The following is a 14,089-nucleotide window of genomic DNA, read 5'->3' as shown; positions in this document are numbered from 1 at the left end:
ATTTATTTATCCCATTTCAGGGATTCTCCCCATATTTTATTTTTTCATGAATATGAACATAATTAAGCTCTAATTTTAGTATACTCTCCTGTCTCACACCATGGAGCATCATTTGGTATGAGCTTTCGCTCCCACACGGACTAAAATCTCAAGGGTATTTTCCGTATATTTGCTCATGGTATAAGTTCGTATCTGATGAGAAGTCATTATGCTCGTATAGATTGTTTTATTAAACATTTCTCGCTACATATGTAATGCATTTCCTTTTCATGTACAGTTGCGTGTAAATTGCGGGAGTGTTGAAAAGAGTTCAAAGGTTACGAATATTTTATTGTACTAATTAAAAATTTATATATGTAAATGTTCGTTTTGAATCGATTTTTTTTAAATGAAAAGGATTTTCCTAAAATTTTTTATGCTTAAAAAAATCTTTTATTTTTATGTTTGATACGACAGGGAGATTCTTCTCCTTTGTTTTTCAAATATTTAGACAGAGTGATAGAAGAGTGCAAAATAAATTGTAGGTATGTCTATACAATGCAAATAAACTAAAAGAAAATAAGAAAGAGAGAAATGGGGTTATTCAAAAAGGGTTTGAGTGGCGCCTGTCAAGTCCAAATTTTCACAGACTTTATTTGTTCTGAAAAGAAGTGCTATTTCCATTTCACACTCTTGATGTTTATGTGCTGTTTCTTGCTTTCATCCCAAGATGGGCTATGTGAATTCAATATATCTCCTACACAATGTTAGCTAAAGGTATGACTAACTTGGGCAAATATTTTCTAATATGTATACATAATAAATATTTCTGAAGGAATGTAACATACATATGTGTTATGTATATACGTACAAATGTGAATATAATTTCGATTATATAGTTTAATATGTATTTGGTGGGTGTTTATTTAGATCAAAATGTAAGATATGAGCAAAAGTGTCGGTGGGATATTGAAGAATAATTCTTAGGTTGATTGGAATGTGCAATGGTATCTCCATATATATTCTGTCAACCAAGAACTCGACGTAGTGACTACATATACATACTTATGTGCAAAAGAACGTCGTATGAATTGAGGAAGACCGCATTAATGCTGTGGGATGCCTAGGCATGAAAAAAACTTGAGCATCAGGATGGAATGTTGAGCTAGAACGTGAGAATCGCTTAAAAATCCCTCAAGATACTCAAGTGCAATATTGGCACATTCCAATTTCAAACACGTCTCGATTTCTCCCATTCAGTGTCACACGCAACCACGGAGGACCCCCCCGGAGCACCAGAAGGGGCTTACTGTTGATCACTCTTTGGGGGTTCCACCACATGTATAATACTAAAATAAATACAGCTAAAATCGATTTGGACTAGAATGGTTTCGATTATGTGCCTCTTCATTCTTCACAGTTTACTGTCCTTATCCCAACACCCAATGGCTTGTCTCTCTATGTCCCACACCACAAATTTATTTAGAATCCTTCACCCATAGCCCCATATCACTTGAGATGGGGTGAATGGTGGGATATTTTTTCTTGTGGTGGTATATAAAATGGTGTTGATTAGAGGGATAAGCAACTTCACCATTTTGTGTTAGGATGCAGAGAGATTCTATACCACGCAGAGCTTCCAAAAGGGAATGAGATGAGACAGAGAGAAGAGGAGAGAAGAAGAAAAAAAGCCAAAAGACTTGAGGGAAAAGAGAATGACAAGCATGATGCTGAGGACATCAAATCAAATAAAATACAAATTTAATCAAGTTTTGTGATAATTTTTTCCCGACTATCCGGAAGATACCATCAAATTGGAGCGATCGACTGTGACGCATACAAAGTGGATGAGACTTTTTCCTCTCGTTTCCAAAAAGCTAAAAGGATTCTTTCTCTTTGCTCAACATCATATAAATGTGGTGTGAGTGAAGTGAAATATACATTTTTTTGTTCTCTTTATGTAGATTGGATGCTGTATGTACGTACATAGATGGTGTTTAAATAAGGATATGCAGTGTACGAGAAAAAGGAATCCATACAGCCATGGGGATGATGCGAGAGAGAATGAGGGGGAGTCTTTAATTAAAGGGCGGATTTACTGAATGATTTTCCAATGCACAGAAAGAGTTTTCTCACCATAAGGTTATGGGGATGAATATGCTAGCCTTGTGGAAAGAGCGACGTGGCATAGAGCAGTGTTAGTTTTAACAATGTCTATAAAGATACAATGTAGGTGTACAGTACACACTCTACATCACATAGATATTAGAGCAAGATTTATTGTATGGTTTACGTCAAAATTAATTATTCCTTTATGGTCTGTGGGTTTCGTGGTAGAATAAGAGATTATATTTAAGCAAACAATAAGAAAATGAGAATATTATACTTTGTTAGCTCCGTGAAAATTTTCAAAGAAGAGAAAATTCACCAATATGTTGTGTATACGTCAGAACCAATTGTACCAAATTGTTGTTTCTCCACGAAGAATATTTTAATTAATACATCATTATTTGCTCATATAGAGTGCGTGAGAATCCCATAAATCATAAATCTCTTTCTGATGAAGATGCTCAGAAATGTGTTGGTAGGTATTGTTGGCAAGGAGAAGAAATGCTGTCAATAGCAATAATCGCAACGATACCGGTGCCAAAAGGCATGGGATTTTAACTGTTCAATAAGGAAAAACAATATATCAATTCCACCACTCTCTCACCCCTCTCGCCTTTCTTCCCTCTTCATTTACAAAAGGAGAGTAAAGTGGATAATTTATGAACTTTATTGGATAATTGCCAAATGAATTTCTTTCATATGTATTTTTTTCTTTTTTTTTTTGTATTTATGAGAAAATAATAAAAACATTCCATTTAGTAAAGATTTATTTTTATGAAAGTCATTATTTAGATTGATTATCTATAGGAAATAGGGAAGTATTACATGTATTCTCTTTTAAGCAAGAAGCAAAAAAAGGCTAAAGATTTTCCAACGATTACATTGGAGGGAAAACCCTTCTGAAATACCAACTGTAGGAATATTTTTTTATCATCCACAATGCACTGTTGACAAGATTAATATTTTTAAATCACTCAAAATATTTTTCTAATGCAAATAGATGATATTTCATGTTGAGGGTGTAGCAGCTAAATCCCGGCCATTATGGTGCTGAGTAACCTTCTCCCTCTTCCATAAAAGCACATACATATTTTATATACATATGTAGGTGTACCCTTTCTATATATTCCTCAAATATAAACAAAAAAGAAAGTCGAGAAAGCACACATATAGAGCTTTTTTTTGCACCCTCTCGAGAAAAAAAACTCTTTTATATAAATTTTATATCTTAAATATATCAACTGCAAATGCATATAAGAGTACCTACTTTTAGCTATTATGTATTATATATATATATATATTCGTTCATAATATATGTATAACGTGCTCTAATATTATTTATGTTGCCCAATTCGAGAATTAAATTTTGTTTTTAGTTAAAGCAGCTGTCAGTTGAAATTTCTCTTAAGGATAAATATTCAATTATTGAAAAAATCCGAATGATTGATCTCAAATTAAATTGTTCTTAAAGAAAAATATATAAAAAGAAGTCCATTAGATAAATAATCTCTCAAAAGTTATTTACATTTCTTATACTTAATTAATGAATGAAATTTTCTTCACAAATACAAGCAAAGAGACAACGTGGGTGAGAAAAAAAATAGTCAAGGTGACAAATTTGATGAAATTATTATACACTTCCTTTGCAAAAAAAAAGAGAAATCTCAATGCTTCTGCTTGATAATGAAAAAGAACGGGGTTGTTTTGATACTTTTGCGTAAAAATACACAAACGCGAGTTTCTTTACATCAACAAAATGATATAAATAAAGAGAAGAAAGTGATGAGAAGTAATTTGATAAAAAATTTGCTACATAAATCTTACTTTCGTATTGCTCTTTTTTTCGTCTCCAACGTCACACATTTTAAGTTTATCGATTTTTCGGTCTCCCTCGTTGTCATTCCCGTAAAGATGAAGAAGAACATGAGAACACCAAGTGTGAGTTCACTTTATTACTACAGTTTGCTGCTTCTTTGCCCGTGTGAAAAACGACTTGGTGACTTTTCCCATCATCATCATTATCATGAAAAAGATAATCTTCGTCCTCTTCTTGTCGCTTAGTTCTTTTTTGGGATGCTTTTTGAAGTCTAGCTTTTCACTTTAGACCTGCCAACACTGCAGCTGCTATAGTGAAACTTGATGACTGCGAAAATAGGATACCTTTTTTATATTATTTAGGTACAAGAATACTTTAACAATGAAATACAATTCTCACAAGGAAATTCATTAGAATCGACAATTTATTACGAACAAAAAGGTAGAAGAGGAACACAAGTTGTAGTTTATGTATGTCAAGTGGTCAAGACAATGTAAAAAATGCTGGGATTGAAGTTGATTGCAGAATATAAGGATTATCCCAACCCATTGTCTCCATTATTGTAAAATTTAATAGAAAAAAAAAGAGTTGGTTGTATATTTATTCTTTAGGTTTAGGGTTTATTTTTTTGATTTATTATATTACTTGTATATATGTAACTCGCATCCTCGCACCCCTTTGCAACAGTCGATTGAGTGTTAAATGATCTGAAACAACCCACAAGATTTTACACGGCCCATGATGCAAGATCCAACTGAGAAAGCAAAATTTTTATAATATTTTTTCTCAAAGAGATTTTTATATTAGATTTTACAGAATTCTATTATCTTTTTTTATATCATTTGAAAGTTGTAAATTGTAAAGTTCAAAGGAGTTGGGAATAATCCAATATTGGAATTTTATGTTGATATTTATATCCAAGAATTGAGATGCAAATTTATTAAAATATTTTTCAACTTCAATTTTCAAATAAATTTTTTTTTATATAGTGAAGAGAACAAACCAAACAAAGTGAGAGCGCATGTTACGAAAGGAAGTAAACAAAGTGATAAAGGAAGTATAAAGATTTCATGGTTCACATTTCACTTGTGAACTTTTATTGCGTACTTCCACCAAACCTCATATGAATCATTTTCACTCCCACACACGCTCTAAAAGGGCACCACCAATTGTAATGTTGAAGGAAAATGTAATATTAAATGAGAGAACATATTTGAGAGACTTTTCAATTATTATGTCACAAATTAAATATTTAGTAAATGTTCTGAAATGCCTACTCACTCAGAAGATTAAATTAAAAGAGACAGAAATTACAAACCAATATTGCTATACCTACTTTATGTAGACCTGAAGAAGAAGGAAAAAAACATTCGAAATTCCGTACCTAAAAAGCATATTGTGAAGGTGCTAAAGATCAAACCATGCTTACCATGCTATTGATTTTAAATTGCTTTACGCACTAAAGAAATTAAAATATGTAAAAAAAAAAGTCAACCTTGAAGACAGTTTTTCAAGGTTACAGCAATCATTTTAAATCACTTATTTAAAATTTTGAATATTAATTATCATGCCACTACTTTTTCTGAATAACCTTGAATTTCTTAGTATGGTCAAATTTATTTGAAATGTACGAAATAGATTTTTTTCCATTGAATGATTTGTACAATCATTGATTACAAAATACTTCATCATTCATAATGAGATCAAATGTGAGATATTCAAAAATTTGCAAAGTCAGTATGAGTTGTTTTACTACACTCACTAATGAAACTTCCACGATAAAAACTTGAAATAGACTGTGTTAGTATTAGATAGATTAGCTTCTAAATCTCTTCATCAACATAACATACATACATATAAAATAATGTGCGTGATTGAGGGGATACGAAACTCGAAAAAATAATAGACTGCAATAAAAATTTATTCCAGGAAGATTTTACGTGGGAATTGATCATTTACTTTATATATTTAATTATAAAACTCTTTTAATACAGATTTTCCAAGAATCCATTTTGTAAAGGGATTTAAATAGTGCAAAAAAAGGTTTTTCATTGGAATATTTTTTTAATCAATTGGTACATGATTTTTTCGCAATTCAATGCCTCATTCAATACACTACATTTGTATGAGAATGCTTTTTTGCCGATGGATGGTGAGTATTTGTAATTTGAGAATGTATGTATATTTACTATCTTGTGCCACAGATAACCGTAAAATGATTAATTTTATAGAGTGCCCAGAGTACATATAGTAGTCAGTCCATTGCAGAAGGTTTGAGAGTGATTTTGGGGGTGATATATTCCTTCAAGAAGGGGAGTTTATTAATACAGGAGATTGTGAAATGGATCCTGTTGAGTTCATCAAATGTGAATTGGTGCCAAAACTTGTGAGTGATGGCAAACTTTCCTGTGATAGTGATGTTGCAATAAAGTCATGCGAAGCAAGTAAACTTGGTGAAGATGGTACTTTTATGAGAACACTGTGTTATCGTGTTAAAGTTGAACTATTTGGTGTCAAATCGGGACTAACTGACACAGTATTGCTTGTGATTAAGGTTTGAAGCTAAATATTTTATATTTCTTTTAATAGTGTAGTAAAATCTAATGAATTGAAGGAATTAAAATTCCTTACAAAAGAATGTCTTGAGATAATCAGAATTTTATATACAATTTCTTTAAGCTCACTCCACGAAATATTCCGTCGGAATTTTATGAAGGTGGAAATTATGCACAACTATTTGAGAATGAATTTATAACGTACAGCAAAATCCTTCCACTTCTTCAAGATCTTGAAATTTACTATCCCAAGTAAGAAATAAATATTGCACTGAAGATGCTTCTTAAGCACACATTTAGTGTACCTATTAAAATGGATTAAAGGTGTCACAGCAACTTAAGGTTTAACTCCATATCATGTGTATTGTGTGTCTTTAAGGTATTTCTATAGCAATCTAACGCATCGAGAGGAGATAATAGTTCTCAGTGACTTTACGGCAGATGGTTGGAGTGTGGCAAAGCCTGTGACGAATTTATCACTTGAAAATATTTTAGCCTCTGGTGAGATTTTCAAAATAATTGAGAAATTCCATTTCTATAACATTCCCCGTATCTTTATTGCATTGTTTTGCCCGAGAAGTTAAACTTCTTGGCAGATTCCACGGATACTCGTATGGCATAAAGGAGACAAATCCTGAATTATTCAGTGATATTCGAAAACAACTCAAGCTAACAAGCTTCTTTGCGGACACAACTGGAAACGATGTTTGGGACATCCTGTCGACAAAATCAATAAGTAGAGGGACTAATTCCATTAGGGAGGCAAAGTAATGCCAATTATTTCTTTTTTTTTTTTTGGGTAGTTTAGAAATCGCTTTGGTGTGATAATCTATGGGGTGTATGAACATTGTATATTTCAAGGGAGACACGCAATGAAATTCCTGAAGACTTTCTAATGGATTTCGAAGAGTATTTGGAGAATCCCATGAAGGTGCAGCGTATTCTAAATGAACCCTCCGAACCACTAGCTGTACTCTGCCATGGTGACTTCTTGAGCAATAATATCGCCTTCAAGGTAATAAAAACACCCTCCCTCCATACATCTCTATAGTCGAAAATGGTGACGCGAGAAAACATTATTTTCATATTATTTGTATGTGTGTGGGATAAACAGGAAAATCATTATTTCCATTATTTTTGTTCCCGATAGAAAAATAGCACATCCACCACAATGGCAATGATGTTTGACTTCCAAACACTGAGATATTCATCACCGATGGTTGATTTAGCAACATTTATGGCCAATTCAACGGGAGTAGATGTGCGAAAACCCCATTTTGATGACATTTTCCGGGCTTATCACACTGAATTAGTGAAAGCACTCTGTGAAAAATGGAACAAAAATGAAGATGAATTACCAAGCCATTACAGGTTTGTCGCATTAAGAAAATTTTTGCAATGAAAAAATGCGAGAGCACACCGAAGTGATAAATGTTTGCGTCACTTTAGCTCTCTACTAACTTTTACTCTTCCTTCCACACTTAAATATGCAACGTCTTGTGTGAAAATATTTTATAAAGAATCCTAAATAATGTGAGAATTTTCCCCATTATACCTACCTACCTAATATTATGCTTAAGTGCATATGGCAATATGCAACAGTTTTCATTTGCATAATAGATTTATTTTAATAGTCTCTTAATAGACAGAATTGTCGTAGTCATTTGATGGTTTATTTAATTAATTTCCTTTAATTAAAAAGGATGTTTTTTTAAAAGTTCTCTTGCTTTGTGTTTTTGAAGTCATTTTAGCGGAATGCTAACCAGGAGAAATTTTATTTGAGTGAAGAAAAAATATTCTTTTGCATATTTCAAGAAATAATTAAATATCAAAGAATTCTTCAAATGCTTCAAATATTTTCAAAATGCCCGAATATATAAAATATTTTCCATGCAAATAATCAACATTTTTGGTTTTGTTTTCCGCGCATTTTTCCTCTTAACTTAAACACTTCTATTTACTTTTTCTCCTTTTATTTTATATAACAAAATCTCTGTGATAAATTTATGACTACATTATGCATGTAGGTATGTATGTAGTCGCTAAATTACATACTTGTATTTTTTTTTTACAGCTATAGCAATTTTCTTAAGGAATATGCAAAGTACCTACCATTTGGCTACAGCATAGCAGCATCATTCATACCAATTCTGCATTTTCCCATTGCTGATCCCATTGCTGAAATGCAGGATTTTACATTGGACAATGAAAATTTTGAGGAATTGTTGGCAAAAAACCTCAATTTAGGCGGTGAGACGGTAAATAGGGAACTTAGAGCACTCATATTGGATATTTATAGTCTACAGAAAATAACTGGAGTCACATTGAAATAAATTACTTCACTTATAAAGTATATTGCGAGGACGAGAGAGATGAGCGTGGATAGAGAAGGTGACCACTTAATTTAATAAGAGAAAATGAATTAGATGATCCCCACTGTTGGAATTCGTATTATTTCACATATATGTAATATGCTATGTATATGAAATACTTGTTTGTATATTAAACCCTTTTATGAGAGAAAATGGACTATGTTGATTGTGAAGTATGAGGTGAATTATTCATTTTAATCGTGTCCCCCATATCCATCTGTGTGTAATGGTAAAATGGCATCTAGGGAACACGTTCCAATTCTCCTCATTCAAATAATTTCCTTGAAGACAGTGAAATAAATTTGCACGTGGCACGTGACAACGTTCTAGAAATGTTTCATGTTTTTCCACATACACTTTAATACTTTTCGGTCTCTGCTGTGATCTCCTTTTCCTCCATTCCTAACACTACCTACACCTACCCCACCACCCCCTACCATCATATCTTCCCGCATCTCTGTCACTTTGCAATTTTGTAAGGTACAGCCTTTTCCTCTTCCGAGCTATTATATGGATTACAAGGGGGTTATACTACATGCAGTATATCCCGAGTTGTAGTAAGTATAGCACGCCCCTCTTGAAAAACGTAGAAACGATAAAAAGTCACTGAGATAAGTCTAATCTACACTCTAAATTTCCACCCTTCCAGCACAAATAGTGATGGAGAATGGTAAAGGTGGTAGAAGATGAAGGAAAGCTCTCTCTGACGGAGCACGTTTGCTCATGGCTGGCAGATGAATTTGATTAATAACCACATCACCTTCATTTTATATATCTACATTACGTATATACGTTTACATATTTCGGTCAGATATTTATTCAATAAGTATTATGAACATCAATTCCATTACTAACTTTATACATTATGTACTCATCTCTCTATCTATGTACATATGTTCATTTATTTATTGTACGTACATCCCATTTTGTAAATGTTATGCAGACAGGTGTTTCATCATAATAATTCCTTAAGACTTTGACAAACGCGTGGTGTATGCGAGGACGGGTTAATACTCACCATGGAGAATGACAAAAGAAAAAATTCTTTTTCGCTTCTTCCATTCACAATAAACATTCCATGAATATTTGTTCGCCTAGCAATAAAGGAAAATTGATTTTCATATTGTGCGAGAATTTCTCAGAATATATTCCCTCATCCCACCGCCCACTGTACCGTTGCCCTCCCCCCCTCTCAATATGTCTCTACACTAGACATGCAGATACAGTACATATATACATATGCACATATAACCTTCTCTCAACTATATACATATTATGCAATATTAACCGCTCAATGGAACACAAGGCGAATTTCCTCAGGTGCATCAGCAGCACTGTTACTTGCAGACAGAGTCTGCAAATTGGTAAAAAACCTTCATATATAGTGAATCTCTCATCCAACAGCGAAATGGATGGAAAAGCTTCCTTTCAGAAAAATAAGCAAAATTGCATGTGAGGATGTAATATTATATATATAGCTTTATACATATTGTTGGAATTAAGTAAAATATTTCGCTCCAATAGGCGAAGAAATTCTACAGCACAGATTTTTCCAATTGTATTGATTTCATGTTAATATTCCACATGGTTGCTTTCAATTTCAATTTCGGTGTTGTCTACCACCCAAAAACTGCAATCGTAAATGCATTTTAGCTAAAGCAGAGGCACATATAACGTATATATATAGACTGTAGGGGAATAGTATCAATTCAATTGCATAATTGGACTACTTTTTTGTACTTTCGCACCCATCTCCCAATTTTTTTCCCACTAATGTTATTTCATGGTATTAAATGGATATTTTGGAATTCCATATGTTGCCTAAATGAGCAAAAAATTAAAGCCACATGACTAAACTTATTATGGGTACGAGGGAACGCAGTAATATCTAAAATAAGTATATACCGGGTAGTCCCACAAATGTTCATGTCGTCACTTTAGCAATGTGTACCCTTAAAATTATTTATATATTTTATTTTAAACATATAAAATACATGAAACATAATTAAGCAAAACCAGAGAATTAAAATAATAAGCAAAATAGGAAAGCCACATTCTAAAGGTAAAACTTATACTTAAAACAGGTAACAAATAATTTTTATACCACAATAAAGTAATATCCTTTTTCTCTTAAATTAGGATTATGTATGCAGAGTTATGTTTTAGACACAGAGGGGTGCATTATTTAAAGCACATGTAAATGGATAAAATTTGTACGTAAATATGTGTGTTTGTGATTTACTATTTGTAACATCTACGATAATGGTAGTAACAAGTATAAGCCACTGAATGTATAAGAGGCGAGAAAATTAGACAAACAATACTGTCGTCACTATATCGGGGTAAAATATTGCGTTGGTACGCGCTGTACTTAATTTATACAGTCAACATGAGTTTATCATAAAATCAGTTTGAACCACAGAATCCGGCTTTGGTTGGTGGTCTATTACTTTCCTCGTTTTGTATTCCACTCCACCCCCTCGGAAAACCCCATATTTGAACATTTGAACGCGAAATATGGGACTTAACCATTTTATAAGCATTTCTGGTTTAATTGTACATATCATTTTTTTTTGTTTTCAGTTGACAAAAATGGCATTTTTGCATATATTTCTAATGTTGGTATTTTTCTGTACATATTTATTCTCTGCTAAAAAAAATTCACGATTATTTCAGTCTGTGCTTCACCGTGGAAAAAAAACCGCCAACACCATGTTATTCACCCTCGTCAAAAATTATTACTATTATATTCACGCTAAGAGTGAACAAGTAAATGGTTTGGCCTGTCGTCACTGTGAGAAATACAATGCTGGGGAGTAATTAATATCTTTGCGACAATTTTGTGTACCAGCTTTCCGGGAAGAAAGAAAAGCGAAACAGAAAATAGGCGGTTGAACTGTTCAGGAAAACATCAGCTTCAACAACGGCTACATATACACATGAAAGCACATATATTAAGTATCCCACTTAAGTACGTATAGTATATGTATGTAGGTATGATAGCGATTTAAGTTCAGATTGGAATCGTTGGAAAAAAAGGAAAGTTTTAGAATTCTATCTTTGATACCGAAATTCTTCGACTTTTTTTAAACTCATTTCTTTCATACAGTTTAGAATATGATATTAATGCAGCACATTGGATAGCATAACTGCATTGCATATGAATCTGAGGTAATTCGAGATTATTTGAGCTTTCAATTCAACTTAAATAAATGGTTGATCTTCCGATCAAATAGAACGTGCCTTTTATTTAACTCACAATTGTTTGCTTATCCATAAAAACCTCATGTGTTTGATGTAGTATTACATAATTCAGAGAACTTGACTATTTTTCCATTGTGTATATGTGCATTGATATACATATTACATCTTCTTTCCTTTCAATGCTCCCAAAATCCTATTCGGCAAAACAAGGGGCGTACTAGGGTGGAATATTTGTTCTTGAGACAAAAGCATATATAAAACCAATTGAATGGTGAAATGCAATTACATTTTGGTATTGGGAAGAGCAAAATTCATAAATAGTGCGGATATTACAGCACTGTATTCATTCTTGTCATAGCTTCATATACCTAATGTGTACGTACATATATAATATGCACAGTACATATTATATAATGGATGTGCGGAGATGTGAATAAGGGACTTTGGGTCAGATTTATCTGGTAGGAATATTTTATTTACTTTCACAGGATCCACTTGGGGCAACCGATTAAAATATCTGTGTGTTGGTTGGAAAATTTCATCCATTTTCTATTCATATTTTTATTCAATTTCATTCTATGGGGGGCGGGAGGAAGAGAGGCGTTGTCCTAATCGAAAATTGAAACGTGCAAAAGGGACTTTGGTGGTTAAAGGTATTTTATTAGTGTTGGAAATTGTGGGGGGAAATGGAAAACTCTCGAATATTGAAAGGGATTCAAGGGATCATAATTGGAATTCAGGTTATTTTATATTGCAGTCACATATATCTCACGCCTCTTTGTTACTTGAGCTCTCACGTACCATGACTTAATATTGTATTATATGACGACATATGCAATATCATGCTAGCCATATGGTTGTCATTTTTTATTGCCATTGTACTTAATTAATTGTATTGAATTCGAGAAACAACCAGAATATATTATTTTAAACTTAATAAATTTTCTATAAACTTAATTACTAAATAACATAAAATTAATAAAGTAATAAGGGTATATTTAGGTAAAGGAAGCTGATTTTTCATGAAAACTAATAAACTTTTGAAGCTAAGTTTTGCATAAAATCATAATGTTAGAAGAAATCAAATTAGATTTTGAAGAATATGAATATTGAGATACTTTTAATTAACTTTTGGGGATTCTAAAGAATTTTCTTTTGCTTCAAAGTTGAGGTTAAAAATTCAAGTGTATTAAGAGGAATTCATCTTCCAAGCCTTGACGTCATTCATAAATGATTTCTTTAACAATTCAAATCAACCAAGTGTCACTTTTCCATAACATATTTAATTATTATGCGCGCTTCTTCCTTAAAATCGCATTATATACTTTATGATATTCTTCTTAATCACACCCAAAAGAAAACAACACTTGGTCAAAAAATTGAAGGGGAAGCGTGAAAAAGTCTCCCCCAACAGCAAAAGTTTTAAATGTGGCTTTAATTGCATTCTATCTGAAAGAAGTAAAAAAGTTTCCTGGCCTGGCCAAAAACGCGACTAAAACAAACTTTCCTTTTACAATTTTATCTGTTATCATTTTTTTCTGCATGCTATACAACGCTATGTATATAATATTTATGTGTTGGAATTATATTTTTGTAGCTTGATTGGAATTTTCTTTGTTTTGTTCTTTTTTTTATCATTTTTCTATGATACGGAATGTTTCGGTTTTAGGGAATGAATTTAGTAGTGAAAATACAAGTGTGGCATTTTGTTACTTTGCTATTATATACATACCTACAATTTCAATAGGGATGGTGTGCAAAGTACACGCATTTAGTGATTCACTGCTTCCCACTGTAAGCGAAATATTACGCAAGTAAACGGCAATAAAACACAAGTTTGCACATATAATGTCCAATACATCGATGTGGCAATGAGAATTTATGGGGCAAAAGTGATTTATTCATTTATGAGAGGATAAAGTACACTCTGTGGGTCCAGCCTGGTGTAGTGCTTCGCATTTTGCTATTAAAGTCCCCCCAGCCTCTCTTGCTCTTTCCCATCAACTTTATACCGTTCACAGGGGTCCACCCTTGAGCCTGAACTTTCAATGATC

At 32.7% G+C, this 14,089-nt stretch overlaps 1 protein-coding gene across 1 annotated transcript; it reads left to right on the top strand.

The window, feature by feature from the left end:
* Window positions 1-6,130: 6,130 nt before the first annotated feature.
* On the top strand, window positions 6,131-8,984 carry LOC129796818 (uncharacterized). The gene is made up of 7 exons (XM_055838913.1): window positions 6,131-6,458; window positions 6,584-6,711; window positions 6,839-6,960; window positions 7,040-7,226; window positions 7,321-7,474; window positions 7,610-7,830; window positions 8,534-8,984. Exons 1-7 carry the CDS (start codon window positions 6,246-6,248, stop codon window positions 8,790-8,792), a joined length of 1,284 nt encoding a protein of 427 aa, XP_055694888.1. The 5' UTR covers window positions 6,131-6,245; the 3' UTR covers window positions 8,793-8,984.
* The last annotated feature ends 5,105 nt before the right edge of the window (window positions 8,985-14,089 follow it).

Source organism: Lutzomyia longipalpis, chromosome 1 (assembly GCF_024334085.1).
Source record: "Lutzomyia longipalpis isolate SR_M1_2022 chromosome 1, ASM2433408v1".
Taxonomy (NCBI): domain Eukaryota; kingdom Metazoa; phylum Arthropoda; class Insecta; order Diptera; family Psychodidae; genus Lutzomyia; species Lutzomyia longipalpis.
The sequence above is the reverse complement of the archived record's forward strand: the minus strand, read 5'-3'. Positions and strand labels throughout refer to the sequence as shown.

Bases quoted from the DNA above. Each gene is read 5' to 3' on its own strand.
- LOC129796818 (XM_055838913.1), top strand. From the start codon at position 6,246: ATGGATCCTGTTGAGTTCATCAAATGTGAATTGGTGCCAAAACTTGTG. The intron at 6,961-7,039 runs GTGAGATTTTCA...TTGCCCGAGAAG, and splicing joins TGAAAATATTTTAGCCTCTG to TTAAACTTCTTGGCAGATTC. The intron at 7,831-8,533 runs GTTTGTCGCATT...TTTTTTTTACAG, and splicing joins GAATTACCAAGCCATTACAG to CTATAGCAATTTTCTTAAGG.